This window comes from Thunnus albacares, chromosome 12 (assembly GCF_914725855.1).
Source record: "Thunnus albacares chromosome 12, fThuAlb1.1, whole genome shotgun sequence".
Taxonomy (NCBI): domain Eukaryota; kingdom Metazoa; phylum Chordata; class Actinopteri; order Scombriformes; family Scombridae; genus Thunnus; species Thunnus albacares.
The window spans coordinates 26,077,976-26,100,277 of NC_058117.1; the positions used below are offsets into that span (position 1 = coordinate 26,077,976).

General features: G+C 39.1%; 1 protein-coding gene and 1 non-coding gene across 4 annotated transcripts in view; one reads left to right on the plus strand and one right to left on the minus strand.

The window, feature by feature from the left end:
• The window catches only part of LOC122993073 (contactin-associated protein-like 4), a 135,141-nt gene that overhangs the window by 82,734 nt on the left and 30,105 nt on the right, over positions 1 to 22,302 (plus strand). For all 3 annotated transcript variants that reach the window (XM_044366932.1, XM_044366931.1, XM_044366930.1), the window contains exons 11-16: positions 11,629 to 11,735; positions 13,666 to 13,785; positions 14,582 to 14,782; positions 18,574 to 18,736; positions 19,767 to 19,894; positions 20,498 to 20,668. In XM_044366932.1, the coding sequence (XP_044222867.1) occupies positions 11,629 to 11,735; positions 13,666 to 13,785; positions 14,582 to 14,782; positions 18,574 to 18,736; positions 19,767 to 19,894; positions 20,498 to 20,668 (890 nt within the window). The remainder of the gene's footprint in view (positions 1 to 11,628; positions 11,736 to 13,665; positions 13,786 to 14,581; positions 14,783 to 18,573; positions 18,737 to 19,766; positions 19,895 to 20,497; positions 20,669 to 22,302) is intronic.
• trnal-caa lies at positions 2,347 to 2,429 on the minus strand. Its single transcript has one exon. It is a non-coding gene; the product is annotated as a tRNA-Leu (tRNA).

Sequence of the window (22,302 nt, forward strand, 5' to 3'; positions counted from 1 at the left end):
GAGGTGGTGAATTGAAGCCAGACTATATAATGATTCCTCTCACACATTTAATTTCACATAATATCAAATGTTAATTATAGATCAACTTTATCATAAACAAGCCAGCAGTGTTACTTGTGCTTGTGCTTGTAGTGAGCCATGATTATTCCATGAGCACCTTTCAATTTTAAAAGATATAAACCAACTCAAATCTTAACCAATTACATCTGTGATTTATTATTGAACTATTAATGAATTATTGAGTGCAACGTGCTGTCTCACCACCATGTTCCCAACCCCCAGAGCGCAGAGGAGAGGGCTGGGCTGTATGCTACTCACACTTGTCAGTTGTGGAGCAGCACAGTGCTGCTGAAAGGCCAGGATGATGCCAAGAAGTGGCAGGTGACATGATTCTGGAAAGTCTGGCTTGCCTTTCCAAGTCCAAATCCAAATCCAAGATGACATCAAACAACTCTAAAGAATTGCAGAACAGAGCACTAATAGATTTTTAAAAATATCTTCTAATACTGTGCATATATCACCAAGTACAATTTTACTTTTCATATAGTTTTTATGTGTAAAATCGCTGCAGTGATCACATGACTGCGCTGGCAGGCACACACAGCGCACTGGAGACACTGTGGTGGCTGTGACACACATTCTGCTTTTTCCAGTCACCTCACCAGCACATCCTCACTACCTGCATTCATAAATGGATTGTGTAAATTAGAGAAACACCTGTATGCTGGATTTTGGAGTAAATATAAATGAATACAGTGTTTATTGTATTTTAGATATTGAGTGTGTAGTCTTATCAGTCATGTATGTGTCTATATACAGTAGATGCTTAACAAATACCACGCAGTGCCTCCACTAGTTCATACTCTGACAGTTTCCAGCAATGCACTTCTTGGCATCTACCTCCATGTCTAACCACTTTGTTTAATTTCGGGAATTGTTTCGTTTGTTTCACCGATTGCATGAACAGCTGTTGCAGCCGTCAGCCTCTTAAACTTTCCTCATTTACTGCTGCCTTTCACCACAGGACTGTACAACATGTACATCAATATTCATGAGGGCTTTTGCATCGACCATTTAAAGTTAATTGTGGGCACGTATGGGGTGGGATATGAGGTTTGTCTTTGAGTGCACATTTTTGAGTTGATTATGATTTATGAAGGGAAAAATGCATGCATTCGTGCATGTGCGCAGTTTTATAAATCTGATTATTTTTTGGCACATGCTGTTTTATAAATGATGCCCCAGATGTATGGAGATTAGAAAGTCAGCAAGGTTTAAATTTCTCTTTCAAGCTCTGTTTTTTCATTCATTACACAACTATTTCTGTAACCTTTCATAAGTACAACCAAGTGTAAGACTATGAATACCTTCCAGGAGAAACAGTCTGGAAATGTGTGCCATTAACCCCATATTTCAACGATATCGTGTCTTGCCCTTTTCTGTGACAGCAGTGCTTTCAGCCTGTCTTTGGGATGAAAGCACTGCTAGCATAACCCAAGCCACAGTCTGTCAAAGCAAGCATCAGTTCTAAAGACATCAAGGGCTTGGAAGAGAGAGAGCGTACATTAACACTTTTTATTCATATTTATCATACCAGGAGTCAGGATTTAACCCACATAGCCCTCTGCCCATTGGATCTTAAGTCCAACGCCCTCCACTCAGCCATCTCAATATTTGACCACGATACCATACACCCTTTTTAATCTTAGCTGATGGAAAGTATGGGGAAATGTAATGTAATAATAATTCTTCCCTTAACGTATAAACAGAAAGACTTGTGTCCATTGCATCTTGAGTGCCCGAAGCACTCGGCCATCCTGGTGACACCCGGTGACAGTTATCCCACTGACACAAAATACACTGAACTGATCGATACCTTTGATGCTTGAAGCACAAAGGAAAGTGTTGATTACTCATTTAGTCTTTGATAATTCTCATACGTCTCAACTAATGACCCAAAATGTGATTGTCTATAAGGATGTGTAAAGCTTCAAATATACACTGTGCACTCACATGAACACTGATGCATCAAGGTCCACAAAGTTGATTTCACGAGTTGCTGCATTTGAAAATACTCATACACTTAACGTCTTTATATAAATTGCAGTTTTAAGTCTTGCAGTGAATTGTGCTATTGCACCTCTGTTCAGGCATTTGCCGCCCAGTATGACAAGGTGTCTCTTGCTGGTAGTGACCTCTACATTGACATGAGAGTTAAGTAGATTATAACATGCTTTGTGTGCTTATGTAAAGCATGAACACTACTTGTTGTAGCTTCTGGAATAATTTGTTTTTCTAGCAGTACATTCTAGATGTCTGTGTTTCCTTTCCTACATGGTGGAGTAATACCAGGAGTGGGATTTGAACCCACGAGGATCTATATCCATTGCATCTTGAGTGCAACGCCTTAACCACTCGGCCATCCTGGTGATGTGATAAGTTTTCTCATTGACACTTAATGAAAGTGACTAATGACCCAAAATGTGACAGTTTCAGTTGAAGTCAACAGCGCTTCTCGTCTTTCATATTTAATTGTTGCATCGAATTTGGCTGCAGCCGGCAGCTGTTTTCAGAGAAAAAGTCCTAAAGATCCATTGTACACTACCTGCCCAGCACCAAACGGCAAACAGACACAGTTAGTGACGAGCTGGTGAACATAGTGGAGCATTTAGCAGCTAAAGAGTGCGATATTTCCCTCAGGAGTTGGTAGAGAGCAAAGACAAAGCTAAAAGAGAGTAAATATTGGACAGAAACACGACTCCAAATGAATGATAATGTTGCTCCGTAACTGCTGGACAAGTAAATAAGCAACAGTTTTCTAACAAGTTCACCATATCAATTTTCTGCTGCCCCCAAGTGGCCAAAAAGCTAACTACAGAAATTAAACCTACAGGCTAAATAAGAACGTGTTTGCAACGAGTAAGCTGATCCTTGTTTGTGTTTATGTGTTTAAGTAGAATTCGTTTCAGGCCTAAATGTGTTTCATTGCTCTTAACAGTGCAATAGAATATTCATTTAGACTTACTTCAAAGCTCAGCAATAGTCAGATTCATATGTGACAGAGATCAGATGTCACTATAGACACAGTGAGATTGATTATATGAACACTCACAGTCCTGAAATCCTGCCCATAACTCTCTCACCCACACAAACACTAAACAGTAACATAAAAAGCAGGCCAAGCACTACGAGGTTAGTGTGGTAATGTGAATTTAAAGTGGAAGCTAAGTGCTTTATCTCGAGGCTCCTGCTTACTCTTAGATTAAAGCAGTAAAGAGATAAATGGAGGTAAAAAATCACACTGTAGCAAGCTGACAGGTTGCTGAGTCAGGGCTTTTATCTAAATAAAGGGGAAGTTGCAGATTCTGTACAGTCATGTGTTTTCTCTTTAATATCCCTGCCTTGGTTTGGGTAAACACACTCGAACACTGTCAAATGCATTTATATAAGTACACACACTGAGCCAAAACATGCTTTTATGAATATAAAGACAGATTAAAAAAAAAAAAAAAGGGAACAGTATAACATACACATAAAGCCAAGCCTTGCAAATACCAACAATGTAAAAGTGTGAGTGTGTGTGTGTGTGAGAAACCTCCTGGAGGTGCCAGCCGGTCCTGGAACAGATGGAAAACAACCAGTGTTGATAAAAATACTGTTACGAATCATCTCATATTCCCGTCCTTCACTGTCTGTCTTTGTCTTAGTTTAGCAGAATGAAGTCTTAATGTGTAGCTGTGGCTCAGTTGGTACAGGGTTGTCAACTAATCAGAAGATCGGCGGTTTGAACCCAGAATCCTCCAGTGCGCATGTCGAAGGCTCCCGAAGGCTTCGCCGTCGGTGTGTGTCATTGAGCATTAGAACTCCTGATGAGCAGGTTGGCACCTTGCATGGCAGCCTCTGCCATCAGTGTGTGAATGTGTGAATGTCAGCGTGTACAGTAGTGTAAAGTGCTTTGAGTTGTTGGAAGACTAGAAAGGTGCAATATAAATTTTGTACATTAAACATGTGACATCATCAGCGTCATTTTACCTTATTTTTACCTTAATTTTATTTATATAGAATCATTCAGACTCAAGGCAATACAAAGTGCTTTACAAGGGCATAGAAATACATTGAACAATAATGATTTAAAAGCCCTGATTTAAATGAGACCTCTGGTATTCAGGAAGTTTATTCCACAGGTAAGGAGCATAGAAACTAAAAGCTGCTTCACCTTGCTTGGTTTTGATCTTGGGAACACTGAAGTAAACTCGTCGCAGATGACCTGAGGGGTCCGGGTGCGTCATAACATGCAAGAATAACAGAAATGTATTTGGGACCCGAGACCATTTAGGGCTTTATAGACCAGTAATAGGATTTTAAAATCTATCCTTTGACACGCAGGAAGCCAGTGCAGTGATTGAAGAGACTGGTGTAATGTGCTCCATTTTCATGGTGATAGTGAGGACTCTGGCAGCAGCATTCTGAATGAGCTGCAGCTGTCTGATTGATTTTTTGCTAAGACCTGTGAAGACACCATTACAATAGTCTATCTTACTGAAAATAAACACATGAACCAGTTTTTCTGTATCTTGTTTAGATAGAAAATCCTTCAGTTTTTGCTATGTTTTTAAGGTGGTAGTAGGCTGATTTTGTCTATAACTACACCAAGATTTCAAGCTTGATTTGTAGGTTTTAGGGTCATGGATTCAAGGTGAGCTTTGACCTCTAGTGGTACCTAGCCATGGATACAGATAGTCTTAGTTTTATTTGCTGATGTTTTGTCTGTCTCTGAGATTTCTGCCACAACCCAAATACAATCGAATGGAATTTCAATTAAGGTGCTCACATGATTGAAAATGACAACAGCAATATATCTTCCCAAAGTTAGTGTTGTTGTAACTAAGAATATTTAGGTTTTCAGCTTTTTTGAGCTTCTTTCAACCACATAGTCTTCTGTGGGTTAAAAAGAACTAATTGACCTAATGAACCAATGGAACCTGGAGAAATTGTACAATATTTGTACATGAATTTAAAGGGTACCCTAACATCAACACTTTTCCTTTGTCCAAACACCCTATGTACAGGGAGTTGATGAAATAATGTGATCACATTATGGACTTGGTGTAATTTAACCGCAACTGTAAACACTGCTACAAAATTGGGCCATATTAAATGCCAATCAGCACCTTGATAAAGCACAGTATTTACATTTTCAAAGCAAGTCATCTTTACAGAGACCAAAGCAAATGTGACAAAAATGTGCATTGGTTATAAAAACTGCTAAACCAATTTATATGTCATGTGTGTCATATGCCAACAAATTTTAATGAACAAAGATGAACTGTTGAGTTTGCAGTGAATCAGGACTCACAAGTTACTTGTATAGTGAAAAGGATTTTGGTACCTCAGCATCAAGAACGTGTCTGCGCCCTTTGCCATAATTTTCCTTCTCTGATGTTCAAACCATTTAGGAACACATGAATATGAATATCAGTCCAGACCCCAAGTTTTTCACAGTTAACTTATTATTCCCTTTGAGGAGAACACTTGCATAATCAGATTTTTGGATGTTTTAGTGTCCAATTTTATCGAATAGTATGGTTTATATGCAACTGTCTTTATCTTTTACTGCTGACAGCAATGGTGCCAACATTATCTACCATTCTCTACTGTGTTTTCTTTCTAATAATAAACCACTATGTTTTCATTGAAAAAAAAAAAAACAAATACTGGCTGTCATTAATTAACTTCAGTGGCCCACTGGGATTAGAGTTGCAACAGAATAATTAATACTTGTAAATGCATTTTTTTTTAATATGCATTTTCTGAACTCCCTTGGTAGTTTTTGAGCCTTTGCCATATGTAGTATATACATATATATCATTACTATGCATTAGAATGTTTTTTTTGTTTCTTTCTTTCTTTGTCTTTTCACGTATCATCATATGTCACAATTTACTATATTTTCACCGCCTCCCTCCTCCAGATCCCCCCCATCCCTCACCTCCCTCCTACACAGGACTGATGTCATGATGGTTACAGCGGTATGATATTTATCTATAAATAACACAGAGCGCTTCAGTGAAGCCCCCCTGGGAGCTGGATTCATTTAAAGAGCTTCTTCAAACAGACTGGCAGCACTTTAGAAGAGAAGCTCAGTTCAATCAGAGATGATCTGCTGCTGGAGAGAAGTGAAAGGATTCTCTCAAAACTTTTCCATTTATATAACATGAAAGAAAATGCAAAGAAAGCAGTCTGTGAGGTAATGAAATTATCCTTTTGATCTTTCTGAGGAAGGGTGAAAGGTGTTTCAAATGAATGGTCTCCAGAAGTCATCTTTCCAGTCAACATAAGGAAGTATTTTTTTTTAATTTTTTCCAACCAATAACCTCCCACAACTTTACCTGAATGCAAAAACCAATATTGAAACAAAAGATGTTTTATTTGAAGTCCTTGTGTTACACCTGACCCTCCTACCAGTGGCAGCTGGTGAAAAATGTTCTAGGTGGGGCTGTGCCGTATTCAGTCGGTTTCAGTAACCATCCCAATACAATTTAGCACAAACAAGATACCAGTGATCTGTGAAATAGTCAGTAATAGCGCATCAGGGGGATTAGCAGCCACACATTTCTCCGTTCTCTATTGTCTCATTCGTCTTCTCTATTTCTCTGTTTAGCGTGACTTTTCATGGTCTTGACAAGCTGCAGCATGTATTAACTGACACATTGTAGTCTGTACTGTACATTTACTGTCAAATTGATGACTTACTGCTAACCTTTTCCTCTGCTCCGCTGGCATTCACCGTCACTTTTCTGACGCTCGCTCTCTCGCTTAACCACTCACTCGCTTACGCACTGCCCTATTCCTTAAAAGGAGTTACGTTGCCTGAAGTTTCCCAGGTAATGACACAGACGTTGACTCGCGTTTCAAAACAGCGCTGTTCAGAGGCTCCCAAAAGCTTTCCGAATGAATGGATGTTTGGTGTTATTTTTGGCATTTAAAAAAATTTTCTTTGGCCTGGCAGGGGTTCTGCATGTGCTATTATAGGGGAAACACCGCTCTAGTAAATTACAAGGAGCTTTTTTCACAATTTTAAAAACATTCTATAGACTAAACAATCAAGAAAATAATCAGCAGATTAATAGATAATGAAAATTATCATTAGTTGCAGCTCTGATGTGCTCAGATAGAAGGTACATTACGCATCGATAGATTACAGACTGAGTCTGGTTTGTGTTTGCTTGGTGCACATTCCAGAAACATATACAGTGATATTAGAAAACACAATATTAAGACAAAATACTAAGAATTTCTAGAGTAGAGACAGCCATATATTGCTGGATGATGTCTTATGCTAAGGTCAACTATGTACAAAGAAAACTAGGCTCAGGGGAACTTGCATGTGTGTATATGTGTGTCTGATATCTTGTACAGGAATTGTTCCCCTCTGTCCCTCTGAGTGGCAAAACACTCAATAACCCTGTTATTAAAGTCAGGAATGTTGATAAGTTTTATCTCCATGGAGAGCATAGCCAGAGCATTCAGGTGATCCTGTGTCATGGTGTTCCTCTGGAAGGTCTTGATCCTCTTTAAAGTAGAGAAGGACCTCTCTGATCCTGCTGTTGTCATGGATGTGGTGAGGAGAATCTTGAGAAGACTGACAGTCTCAGTGAAGATGCAGTGAAGATTGTTTTCCATGAAAAACTGGAACAGAGACGGTGCACTACTGTAAGCCTTGAACTCATCGTTCTCATAGATCAGGACACTTCTGTTTTGAGCTTGGCCTTGTTCATCAGGGGATGGGCCTCCTCTGTGGTTTCCAGTGCTCAATCCACAACTTATTCCTGGAACATGTCTCCTTGCACCACAGTTGCGCTGATGAGGAGCTTGGTGAAAAGGAACTGCTCCTTGGCATGACTCAAAATGGCATCATATACCTACGAAATTATATACAATTTTAAAAAAACTGTGCAGTACACATAGTAAGCAGTAGAATTAGATTTTCACATCTCTATGTCTAAATAATGATATCAGTATCCTCTTACAAGATGAGCATGTTATTTTGTGACAAGCAAGGACAGCTTACTGTTTAATATCAGGAATGTGAAATAACCACATCTAATCACTTCAGTGTCTGCCTTCCTCAGTAGCTGTGTGGTGACAAAATAAAAAAAATATATAATCTTTTATTATTACACAGGAACTGAAGAAGGCAGACAGTGAAACATAGCAGAGGGCACTTTTATACATCTTTACACATTAATAAATAATAAAATAAATAAACACCTAAATATCTAATTGAGTGTCTTGTAAACAGAACTATGTTATAGCTTACCTCTGTAGCCAACCGCTAGTTACACGAGTCCAAAACACCAGTTACCATCCACAATTACTCTTTCAGAAACTAACCTGGACACATAAAATGAGTCTGTGATTGTGTACTGTGTTTAATAAACTACTGTATCTACATTATCATCCTAACTGCATTTCCTCCTCACTGTCTTTAAAATGTTGAAACAAGTATTTATGAGTTGCTCTGGTGTGTTCAGCCGGTATGAGGCACATGTTTTTTTATGTTTTCTCAGCCAAAGGTAAATAATTATTTACCTGATTGTTTGCATGCTGTCGGTGAACCTCTTTCTTCCTTTGATGTAGACAGAGTCGATGTTCCTCTTCTGCAGCTGGTTAAACAGTGTGTCCACGTGTGGCATGATCTTGTTAAACAAAAAGTAGAAATCCTCATCTTCCAGCATTCTTACAAAGCCCCCGGCCTCTCTGACAGTCGGAGGATCAAAGTTACCACAGTCTGATGGTGTGGAAATACTGTAGGAGGTCATCCATGCGCTCAAACACAGTGTTAACAGCATGACTGTGGAAGTTCCACCTTGTTGTCGAAGTTCCGGGAAGTCTGTGTGCCACCACTTGATCAAGCGTGGTGGTTCGCTTGAATAACCAGGAGAAGAACATAGAAAATCGATTGAGGTCTGAAAAAACAGTACTGATCCTGGGGATGTATGATGTTGCCCGCTGCGTGATGAGGTTCAACTGATGCGCATAGCAGTGGACGGAGTGTGCACTTCCATAGACATCCTTTACCTTGCACTCCACCTGTGGCTGCCCTCATCACAGCAGCCCCGTCATAGACCTGAGTGATTAGTCTGCTCTGTTGTCCCTCAGGGAGGATAGTGTTGTCAGCTGTCTCATCTGCCTGAATAGTGAGATAATTGTCAGTTTTTACTTCCTCCAGAATGTAATCTTCAAGAACTGACAGCATGCAGTCCAAACGTTCGTCTTTGAGGTGCCTTTGAAAATGGTAGCTGTCTTAAGGTGTTCCTCCAATACACTTTCCAGCGAGGCAACAGGATCTACTAAACCCCTGGAAACACCAGGGTTCTCTTAGGATTCAGACTCGTTGTGGCTTCACAAGGTCAGCTCAAAGGTCCCGCAGAAATTAACACAGTCAATTATCTTTGTGTGCCTGTTTTTATCCACCTCTTCGTTGTGTTTCCTCACCACAATCCTGTGGCCTTCATCCAGTGGTGTAGCGACTGGACGAAGGCCTAAATTTACGTTTCTATGTGAATATCTTGTGTCAGCAGTTGGCTGTGCTGCTGCACTGACTGGGCGATGTTCCTGTTGCCCCTGAAGAGATATTGAGAGAGAGGGGATGAACAGGAGGCAAATTTTCCCCAAAACATAATGATCCATATGTTATATATTGAACGTTATTGTACATTTTAAACTCACACATACTTAAAATAGGTAATTATTGTTAAGGGTGGCACCCTAGTGCCCTCTATTGGCCAGCCACCGCTGCCTCTTACACTCTTTATATATAACAGTATATTTGAATAAATAAATAACCTTGAGGAGCTTTGACTAAAAGGTTTTTCCCTCCATGAAATGGAAATCTACATTTAACAAATGGGCCGTTTTGTTTGATAAAATGACTTTCTCTCTTTGAAAGCTGGTTGGGAGTTTAAAAGCATGTTTCCCCCAAATTATCAGGATATTTATAAGTACGATTGCTGTAAGATTGCTTGGTGCTTTCAAATATTCTGTCACCCCAAAGTCAAAGGTGTGATCATGTGATAGTTCCTTTTGCTTTTTTTGTGCACTTGAATAATCTGATTGTAAAACACATTAAGGCATATCTAGGTTTTCAGCTTTTTTCATAGCTTCTTTCTACCACAGTGTGTTCTGTGAATGATCAAGATTGACTAATAAACTGTATTATAGGTTATGTTGCATGGACGGTGTGATACAGTACATTGTCACATAAATTTAAAAGGTACCATCACATCTAAACTTAATTTTACCTTATCAGAGTTATCTTTAGGTTGAAATTAGAGTAAGAATATATAACCTATCCTACACTCTTCACTCATCTTTTAAATTACTCCAGAAGGTATCGTTTGCATTAGTGATGCACCAATCCAACTTTTCTTGTCTCAATACTGATTCCAGTATCTCAACTCAGAATATCTGCCAATACAGATTATTGAGTCAATACCAATACTCTCCTTTTCCAAAATTAAAATCTGTAAACCACAGTGTGTGGAACTCCATGGGATCAACTTTATGATAACATGAAGCCAAGTTTGGCAGCCCGCCATGACTAAATGAATGTAAGTAATCGTGGACACACAGAACTTTAATACAGCAAACATTTGTATTCAGTCAAATCATAGCCAATACCAGATCCACTTAATAAGATTACTATCAGCCTTGATAGCACTAAGGCTGATCAGACGGTGTAACCCTATTCTGTAACATTTGTCTGATTTCTGTCAGTGTGTTTATCCTAATGCAGTGATCAGTTGGGTGCAAAGTGATGGGTTTATAAAGGAAGTATCATGGTGGAAATGGTGGAAAACAACTCATTCTTTACAGCATCAGAACATTTCCACATCTACACAAAGTGGCTCAGAGAGGCTCTTTACTGTAATCAAACATCCATCATGACAGTAGTTCTGGTATTAAACTACTCATGTAAACCTGCGTTACTATGAACCATTTAAATTTGATTGTGCCTCTAAATCCCAAAGTTTTCCTCCAGCTCACTGAAATATTTTGAAACAGCACAGTTTACAGTTGAGTTTCAAAATCCAATTTATGGATTTGTGGTTGCTATTACAAAATTAGAGAGCGTATCAGTACTAGTAAATTATTAATGTGTACTGGGAGCCAGCAGGAAGTCTGCTCAGTTAGAGTTAGCATGGGCCTGAAAACATGGAAGCCCGAAAAACATGTAATTGTAAAGATCGTGGGGCAAATTTAGACCACTGTATCCAGTTCTCCCAATACTAAATCCATTGGATATTCACTTTAACTGAGTAATTTGTGTACAAATGCACTACAGCAAGTTTATACTGTTAAACTGCTCTTGAGCAAAACACAAGCGATTCAGCTAAACTATAAATGTTTAATTTAAAATGTTCACTCCTGTTGACATTAACAAATGAACAGAGTGTTTGGAGACGACTACCTCTTTGGTCTTATGTAGAAAGATATTTGGCAGAAAATCCAGGAGAATTTTGTTTCCAAAAGTTCAATTTGCCATAAAAAGAAGGAAATCTTTTTCAGAATAGGGTCGTTTTTGTTCATTCTCTCCGTTTCTTTCTCCATCTCTCTCTCTCTCAGGTGTTCTCCCAGTCGATGTGAACATGGCGGCCGCTGCAGTCAGTCCTGGACCATCTTCCACTGTAACTGCTCTGACAGCGGCTACAGCGGAGCAACCTGCCACAGCTGTAAGTCACCTGTCAGTCAAACAACATCACCACATGTACAGCAAGACAAATAGAAAGAGGGAAAGAGAGAAGTAGAGAAGATCTGTGATGAGACTGATGAAATAAAAATTGAGGAACAACTGAGAGGCAGTGTGTCAAACTGAGTAATGAAGGAAGATATTTCCTCTTGCAGAATTTCAACTCAAACAGAAAAAAATCTACAAAAATTAGATTAAATTAAACTCTCTCTCTCTCTCTGGTACAATCTCATACTTTCATTTACAGTGTCAAATAACAAAGAGTGTTTTTTTTCCGCCTGGGTACATTTCTGAAACGATAACTTTTAGACCTTAAGAACCTAATTCTTAAGGTCTAAGAATGTGGCGACACAGCTAAAAAAAAGTCTGACATGGTGAGAAATATGAGCAGTCACACACTCAGATAGGTTTTAAACAAACTCCTAACAAACAAAGGCAAACTATAAGATTTTTACCCAAACTGTCTGTGGTAAACATCCATTACCGTCTACAGATCAACTCTCTGGTTTAAATCTGACTTACTGTAATTGTACCTTCAAATAAATTAGTTTAATTCAAAAGTACTTATTATGCAGACTGGCTTCTTTTCAAGTGTTATGTTATTGTAGTATATTATATTGTTTGTTTTTATCACTAACAAAAACTTCTAAGATACTTTGGGTAGATTACTAGTAATAGCACTGCATCATATGTTATTAGTGTATGTTTCTCTATAATAATAATACACTTTATTTTTATAGCACCTTTCACCCAAAATGCATCATATTTTTTTAAAGAAAAGAAAAGAGCAGACAATTTAAACAACAGTTAGAATATTAAAATATATTATTTTATGTCAAATCATCATCTGAAAAGCAACTAGTAACTATAAATGGCAAATAAATGTAGTGGAGCAGAAGTACAAAGTAGCATAAAATGTAAATACTCAAGTAAAGTACAAGTACCTCAAATGTGTACTTAAGAATGGTACTTGAGTAAATGTACTATGTTACATTAAACCACTGCAAATAGGTTACTTCTGTTTCTCTGATCTGTTTCTTGCTTCATCTGACTTTCTTTTAGCAATGTTGTTGTGTTCCCAGATTACATTGGTGATTACCATATTAACATAACAAGTAGAAATTATGACCAAAACTACAAAAATAAACTGTCATAAACTTTGTCATAAACTGGAATCATCCCGTTAATAGACTGCCCCCATTCGAGCTATATTCAATCATTCTTTCTCATACGGGAGGTTACAGTATCATATTTGTCGGTGAGTGATATTATGGAGGTTAATGAGACCATAGTTGTGCCTAAACAGGCAAATACTGAAAGGATAAAACAACCTGCAGCTGTGAGGTGAGCTTGAGATTTACTGGTTCTGTGCTGATTGCCTCGAGTCAAATCCTCGAAAGTTTCCCACACAGTTCAGTGTCATTTTTATTACTGTGAAAACCTTTTTCTAACCGCACTGATGTGATGACTAAAAGGTCTTAAAGCTGCGGAGAACAAGAGAGATAAACAGGTGAGCAGAGTGTGGGAACCTTTAGATATGGATTTGACTTGAAGGGCTTGATTCTTTGACTGCAGAGGATACACTGATGTATGTGAGTGTGAGGCGGAGAGAGGAGGGGAGGAAGACTTATGGAGAGAGAGAGGAAGAAGGCAGGACTGATAAAGGTCTTTCTTTTATTTAGTCTTTGTTTTCCCATCAGTCATCACTGTCCTCTCCGGTTGGATTCATCTTTACTTTATGGGACGCCGCTGCAGGAATAAAACCTCAGATTATTTTCTTCACACTGGTTTTGAGACTGTGATTTAGTGGTGATACATACGTATGAAGCAGCACCCATAATCCTCCACAGTCGATGTTGATGTCATTTACGTTGATTCGACTGTTGAGGCTGATCTCATTATTTTCCTCCCAGCTGTGTACGAACAGTCCTGCGAGGCGTACAAACATAACGGCAACACGTCGGGACATTTTTATATTGATGTGGACGGCAGCGGACCAATCAAACCACAGCTGGTCTACTGCAACATGACAGGTGACACACACACACACACACACACTCTTCATCATCCCATCATCACTCAGTGTTTTTTATGATTAACATTTACATAATTGTAAATGATGATGCTCTGATCCACTTTATCTTCCATCCCAAGCTCCTTCTACCCCAATCTCTCCGTCTCCCTTCATTCCTCTGAGTCTCAATGCTTCATGTCATTTGTATAATCATATAAATATAAATAACGATGACACTCCGTCTTTCGTCTCACCGCTTCATATAATTTGTCGACTTTAATATATCTAAATAGTGATGATAATCCTCATTTTTTTGATCCTCTATTTTCTGCTTCCTGTTCGTTTAACTGCCATTCAAGTTCAAGATGTTCTATTCATTTATTTGTACAAGGTAGCCTGGTTAAGTATGTTAATTTAGTCACTAAGCAGGATACGGGTAACCACGAAACTCCCTGCAAAAAAAAAACACAATTTGAAGTTTTTACATTTCATTTTTTATATGGTTTAAACTAACGAGATACAACATGGTAATTAGTAAGTTTTAGAGGAGTTAGTGGGTATATTTTTGGTCTAGCTGTTGCCCCCTGTGTCCAGTCTTTATGCTAAGCTAAGCTAAGCTAAGCTAAGCTAAGCCAAGGGCCTGTAATAAATAAATAAAAACTTTTTGTCTTTTCTTTAATAGTTCATGACTCACAAAGGCAAGTGTATGACACAATATATAGGAGAGACGAGGCCATATAATAATCAATAGCAGCAATTAAGGAGGTAATCAATAAGAATAATCAGTATCTATCTATATATCTATCCCCCACCAGAGGAGAACACATGGATGGTGATCCAGCACAACAACACAGAGCTGACCAGACTCAGACCATCTCCAGGTAGAAATCAGCACTCAGTCCACTTTGATTACTCGACTGAAGAGGAGCAGCTATTGGCTGTCATCAGCCAATCAGAGCACTGCGAACAGGAACTGTCCTACCACTGCAGAAAGTCCCGCCTCCTCAACACTCCAGGTGAGGCCTGTTTGTTTATCCAAGAAAGGTGTGCTGCATATATCCTCCTATATTAGACTGACATTATAGTATATTAAATATACATTACATTATATAGACAGCTGCTCACCTGGAAGAACTGGGACCCGCTGCTAAATTAGTATGGCTGTTAACTAACATTATGAAATAAATGTTGATTGCACAGTGTAATGGCTGTAGAATGACAACACCATCAGCTTTTAGATTGGTTCCCTATAAGCTTGCTTTCACTATGCAATTCTGTTTGGCGCCAGGTACAGAAAGCTCGATTTACAGCACAAATGTGTTTGTGTGTGAAGTGCGTCAACCATTAAGCAAACCAAAAGAGGCGGAAGATAGCACTTTTGTTTTCCCCGGTAGCTATCGATAGCTATATCTCATATATATATATATAATAATTTGTTAGGTGGCCAACCTTTTTCTATTGTGTTATTGCTATATGATAAATGTGGAATATTACACAGGTAGATCTGATTGCACACTACTTATATCTGCATACACCACATTTTAGTTGCATTGAGTATACTACATGAATAAACTTGTCTTTTGATTTCTAGCGGATTTTCTTCCCATAAGCTACAGTAGCTCAGTTAGCTAAGCTACCAACCCTACAGCCAGACAATACTGGATCTTGGATCTTTTCTCAACACAAACTAAAGAATTTTTATCTGCTCTCATGTCTCCATTATAGACTAAATGATGAACAAACTCATGCCTTTTCTCCTAATGTCTTCTTCTAACGTTACTCCCCCTCCACTCCGACACCAACCCCTGCTGTAGTTACTTGTTTGTGCAAAGCAATGTTACTCAAACTATGTTATTGCTATGAAATGCACAACATTACAATAGCTTTTGCCTGTTCCTAAATTCAATATAAAATTGTGACAATTTCAATTTACCTCTGCAGTTACCCTGCTTTTTTATCTCTATTATTTACAAAGTGGTGTTGATCATTTTTTCACAGAGCTAGACTCTGAGGAAAATGGAAAGTGATCCAGTTGTCTTTATGACAGCAGCACAAACAATAATACCCCTTGGAAATGCTGGGGGTCAAAAAGTAAAAGTAAACTTTTACTTTTTTATTAAGCAAAAGTTAATGAAAGCTTAGTTAGGCAGACTCTGTAAAGTAAGACTCCACACGTTTTTCTCTTTCTCAATCACAAAGAACAAAATAATTACTGTCCTTGCTCCAAACTTATTGCAGGTTGCAGGGATTTTCTCGGCTTTCAGAAATGATTCAGACAAATTGATTGTGTAGGATTTTTACCTCATCCTTTTAGAATGAGTATTGAGTTTGAGCATTGTTTTCTTTGTTAGTCATGTGTTGTCTTGTATTGACTCAGAGGTGGTGAGAATCACTTTGATTGCCAAGTTAAATTTAATTTGTTTTGGTAGCAGTAAGTACAACACCTTACACTTTCAAAGTCCATATACAAGAACAACAGCCGTGCTAAGGACATGGTTCTGTGGATTGTAATGGTAAAGTCAATTGGCTGGTCAGTCCACCACTTTGGTCCAGACCGAAATATCTCAACAACAATTGGGTGGGTTACCATGAAGTTTTGTACAGACATTCATGCTCCCCAGTAGAAGAGTCTTTATGACTTTGGTGATCCTCTGACTTTTCCTCTATTGCCGACATCAGGTTGAAGTTTTCAGTTATCTAGTGAAATATCTCTACATGTACCAGGTGGATTAACATGAAATTTTGCAGATATTCATTTCTCCCTCAAGGTGAATTCTGATATGTTTAGTAAACCTTTAAGTTTTACACATGTGTCAGCATCAGGTCAAAACTAATGACATTCCCATCAGCCTCAGCTGCACTATTTAGTGCTAATTACAGTTAGTACAAATGTTAGCATGCTAATATGCTACACCAAGGCAAGGCTATTTATTTTTTCACTAAGATGGCAACCATGGTAAACATAATACCTGCTAAACATAGGCATGTTAGCACTTAGCTAGCTAGTGTTAGCATTTAAGCACCTGTTCAGTCTCACACACTTCGTCTTATTAAAAGATATGTGTATTTCAGCAGCATATAGTAGCTCTGAAACAGTCAGTCAATCACTGAAAAGTCAATAGACAGAACTTTGACAACAAAATAAACGTTTTAAGCCAAGAAAACTTTTGATTGCCAGTTATCCAGTGGACATCCATTGATTGAGAAAACACATCCTCAAAGTTTTCTCTTCTCCTGTTGAACTACAAAGACTATGTATAAGAGAGAGGTTCCAGTGGGAGCGTAAAAACAAAAGCTATGAGAGATGAAGCAACTTTTTATCTGGGGGGAGGCCTAATAAAGTGATGGATGAAAGTAGTGAAAGTGTTAGAAAAGAAATGGGTAGAGAAATAGAAGTTCCATTATAAAGGCTCTTCTCTGGGAAAATAAAGAGGTGCTGACTCAGCAGAGACCTTTCCAATCACCTTCTCTGAGACCTCTCCACCTACGCACTCTCACAATGTGAAATACACTTTTCACCGTATACCATCATCGCCCTCCATCCAAAAACAATATATTCAGTGTTAGGGTGGGAGCTGGCAAACATCCCTCTGTTTCATCATGGGAGGCTGGGAGATGGAGACACCATAAAACAGAGAGAAATTTCTGTACGTCAGCTATTTTCTCACAACAGAGTTCATCTTACGACACAACAGCATGGCTTACAGTGTAGAGAGTGACTCTGAGATACAACTTTTGTATCAGGTGTAAGAGCCTCCAGTAACATGTGAATAGCGGTTTGACCAAGAAAAACAAGCTGCGTCATTCAGATAATTCACTTTTTGTTGTTTTGGTTCCCCTATCTAATGATGTAATTTTAAGTCATTGCATCAAGCTGTAATCAGGTTGCAGTACAGTAATTGAAAGTAAACAGAGACAATCAATCAGACAAGTTCAAAGGTATCATCCAACACCAACAGTTGATGCATGTGTCCTCCGAGCGCCGTTTCTGAGGCTAAAATCTTGTTGTTGAGAAACTGGGAAGCTTTTAATGGCTATGATCAACTTTTCCTCCATAAAACAATCATGAAACCGTGAAACCTTATAGCCCAAAACATCTTTAGGAACATATTCATCCATATATGGGTCATGTTTTTCGCTAAGCTCTAGAAAATGATTTGACATCTGGTGACATGATATATGAAGATATGATACGTGAGCTCTCTTGTCTATAAAAGCTCTTCAAAGGTATCACAGTAGGACATATTAAAGCTGGACTACGGGACTTTTGTCTCCCCCTTCTGGCAGTGAGAGTAAAGGGGAGGGCTCAGCTATGATTGCCTGAAACAGGCATGCAGCACGCTCTCATGTGTAACCCGAATGACGGGCACACAGAGAGGGCTGGTAAAATAGGTCCACCAGCCCACCAGGATTTGTCCCAGTATGCCTGATGGCCAGTACACCACTGGCTGTAATTGTTGCGGCTGTAAAATGGTGGATAAGTTGATTTGAGCATCACACAACCCCTGGGAAATTACTCGTTTCACCATCAGAATTTGATCCATTCAGTCTAATGACATTTGGAAAGTCGCCACACGATTAACGGCCAAACGGCCAGCACTGGTATGTCACGCCTGACATGACATTTAAAAATTCTATGTACTGTGAAATACAGAGAGATTTACCTTTCAGTGACAGGCTTAATCACCATTGTGTGAACTTGTTTGGCAAGTGCTTGAATGTAATGGACGTTCATTTATATGTAAAAGTTCCGCACTGCAGGTTTAAACTACAGTAAGGGTGCTATTTGTGTGTGTGTGTGTTTCAGAGGGGTCTCCGTTCAGCTGGTGGCTTGGTGGTCCCGGCTCCGGACGTCTCCAGACTTACTGGGGCGGAGCTCAGCCAGGCAGCCAGCAGTGTGCCTGCGGCCTGCAGGGCGACTGTGTGGATCCACAACACTACTGCAACTGTGACGCTGACCGCTTGGAGTGGTACTGAACTTAAATAAATACATAGACAAGTTTGTGATTATTATATGTTGAATGATTAGTGCTAGTTTGCTCTTGTTGGTGTTGACAGGCAAACACATGCCAAATTAGATGGATATTTGTTTATAAATGCACTCAAATACAACAGCTTTTTTTAGTAGATTTTACCTTTGTGAAACTCTAGCTGTTGTAATTGTTTCTTCCATCTTTCTGTCATCTCCCAGTCCAAACTGTCAGACTGCTCAATGCTGACACTGTTTTTACAGACCATTCATTAGATTCTCACAGCTGTATACGCGTAGACGCGTACTGTATATGATTAATTCTCACCTGACAACAAGATTGACATGTAGATTATCAGAAGGCTGCACATTGGCGTAAATGGACAGAGCTGCTCACTCAGCTGTCTGCAGTGTTCATTTTGGAAAAAGCTTTCACAGAAATGGGCAGAGGTGGAGTGTTGAGTGTTGAGCTTTGATACGATCTGGCTCACATTTAAAATGATGAAACATTGTCTGACACAAAACAGGTTGTGTCAGCTTATTGATACTCTTAGCTTTTAGCTTTACAATTTGAAGTCACTTCTGCTTCCACTTTCTTCCTTTTTAATGTTCTCCTCCTCCTCCTCTTCTTTCCTTTCGTTCATCTTCCATGTCTTCTTCTTTTGCAATTACTCCTTATTGTATTTTTCTCCTCTACTTCCTTCAATCTTCTTTCCTCTTACTTTTCCTGTTTCTCCCTCCCCTTCCATACTTCCATATCCCCCTCCTTCTTCTCCTTTATCTTCCCCACTTTCTCCTCCTCCTCCTTCCTCTTCTTTTTATGTCTTCCCCTCCTTCTTCATCTCCCTTTCCTTCTTCATCTCTTCCCCTCTTTCTCCTCATGCTCCTGTTTCTTCTTCATCCCCTTCCCTGTTTCTTTTCTGTCTCTTTGTCCCCCTTCTTTTTCATTGTCATCTCTTCCCTCTTTTTTCCTCCACTCTACCTCTTCCTCTCTTTTCATCCACTTTCTTGTCTGCCTCTTCCTCCTCCAGGACCGAAGACTCCGGCCTGCTGACCCATAAGGACAGCCTCCCCATCAGGTCTCTACTGCTGGGTGACATCCAGAGGCCGGGGTCAGAAGCTGCCTACAGGGTGGGACCTCTCCGTTGTCATGGAGACAGTAAGTCTTGCTCAGTGCTGTGGTTGCTTGGTTACACTTGATGGGGAGATGACAGAAATCCTCGTATTATGGGAAATTTTAATTTGAATGATCCACATCCAACAAATCAGCGATCTACAACTATCAAGCAACAAATTATTAATAATAACTCGTTATTTTTGAAAGGCTAATTCTCTGAGGCTTGTTGTTGACGTGGAAATACAGGATAAGGTATTTAATATTTTATTCCACCTGCCAATTATGTGCTAAACGAATTCCTCTGGGTACAGTAACTCAACATCTAGTAGCTAATTATCATTAGCAGGACTGTTGCTAATTCATATTTCCTTTTAAGTTTTCACACTCTTTATTCTTGCTTCTCATTAAATGAGTTACAAGGTAAATCGAAGTAGCATGCTGCTTTTCCTTCTTTCAATTATTTGTAATTACAGTCATTCTGTATCATCCCAAGTTGATAGATAAATAAATGTTTGGCATGATTAGTCAAATGAGTAACAGAAATCATACCCTTGTGTAAGCTAATTAGCTGAGGCTCATTTGTTTGCTACGTGATTTTCATAAAAAAAAAAAACATCCACTGTGAGTTTTCATTGTGTTTTTCAGAGAGCTTCTGGAACGCTGCGTTTTTCGACAAGGAGACGTCCTACCTCCACTTTCCCACCTTTCACGGAGAGCTGAGTGCAGATATTTCCTTCCTCTTCAAAACCACGGCCTCCTCCGGTGTGTTCCTGGAAAACCTGGGCATCAGAGACTTCATCCGGATCGAACTGAGCTGTGAGTGGGAGCCGGAGGGTGAAGATTTAATCCGGATTAAAGTGTGATGTGTCAGTAAAACCTGGAAGTCAAAGTCTTAATCTGGATCTGTGTAAAACCCAGAGGTTACAGACTTAATCTGTGTCAAACTATCCTGGGGAGAAAATTGTTTATCTTAGGTTGAACTCAGCTGTCTTGACCTTCCTGCTCTGACTTAAACTGTGAATTTGCACGAAGACTAACAGCATATTCACACCTGTATGTGATTTTTAAACACTTCATTCCAAGACTATGAGCATTAATCTGCTGCTGTAACATGTTGAAACAGGAAAGAGTATTTTCCAAACTGTTCCCACAAAATTGGAAGCAAAATATTGTCCAGAATTGTGTGTATTATATTAAGATTTCTGTTTATCGGAATCAAACTAATTTAGACAAGTGTCCACATACTTTTGGCTGTATAGTACAGTATGTATAACACAGATACAGTGGCTGTTTATGTTAAACTGCTACCTTAACCTTTACCCTAATTTGAGAATTCAGGCCTCTTTGCAGACCTCAACTCTTTGAGGAATAGTTTGGCATCTTGAGAAATGTGTTTATTTGCTTTCTTTCCGAGGGCTTAGATGAGAAGATCAATATCAGCATCATGTTTGTGTGGTAAGAACAGAGCTGGAGTCGGGATGTGTTTAGCTTAGATTTGCATAAAGATTGCTCACAGGGGGAAACAGCTAGCCCGGCTCTGTCCAAAATCAGAAAATATCAGTATTTAACGTTGACTAATTGACAAGTTTTATCTTGTTTGTTTAATCTGAACAGAAAAGGAAATGTAAAGAAGACACACTGGTGGTTTTTTGGGGGGTCTTTAACTGAATCTGAAATGTTTGTGATGACAGCAGAAGTTCATTTTGTGGTTGTGCCCAAAAACCCAAACAAAAGACCTAACTTTCTTATCTACAAAGTGACTTCACCAAAATCCATTACAGTGATGGCACCAAAAGTTAAGTAAAGGAGGTTGAGCAAAGGTTTACAGGATACCCCAACTTACCTAATGTCCTTAACCTCCCGCCACTTATCTCTTATATTCTTTAACAAGTTTACTTAACGGTACCAACAGCTTATTAACAGACAAGTCAAGGCAAACAGAAAAACAGAGGGAATAAAAAACACACAGTGCCTCTGACTTGCACGTAACAGATGGATACGTTGCTGGAAATGAAAGCACATTTCTTCACTTCACCCCAGGTTTCTGTTTTCATTGCTTGGACAATATTTTCTGTATTCTGCTTAGTTTTCTAGCTATCGCCCACAGTGTGTGTCATTTAGAATACGACAACGATAACCAGGAGGGTATTTTTTTACTATATGGGTACCAAAACATTGTGGCTGGGCAGCCCTCTTTGGTGAAGTGTCATTTAAAATATGGAAGAAATACCTACAAGATCCTTCTTTACTGTCCGTGGAGTTTAAATAGTCTTGTGTAGCTGTTAGTTATTAGTCATCCGCGGTTGCCCTGTGAAGCTTATTCAGTCTACTTCACCAGTTTAGTTTGGTTAAGTTTGCAATGTTGGTGTTGTTTTGCATTTTCTTAGAGATGGGATTTAAAGGGACACACAGAGAGTCTAATTCAGGAACATTGCTGCACAAACAGCATC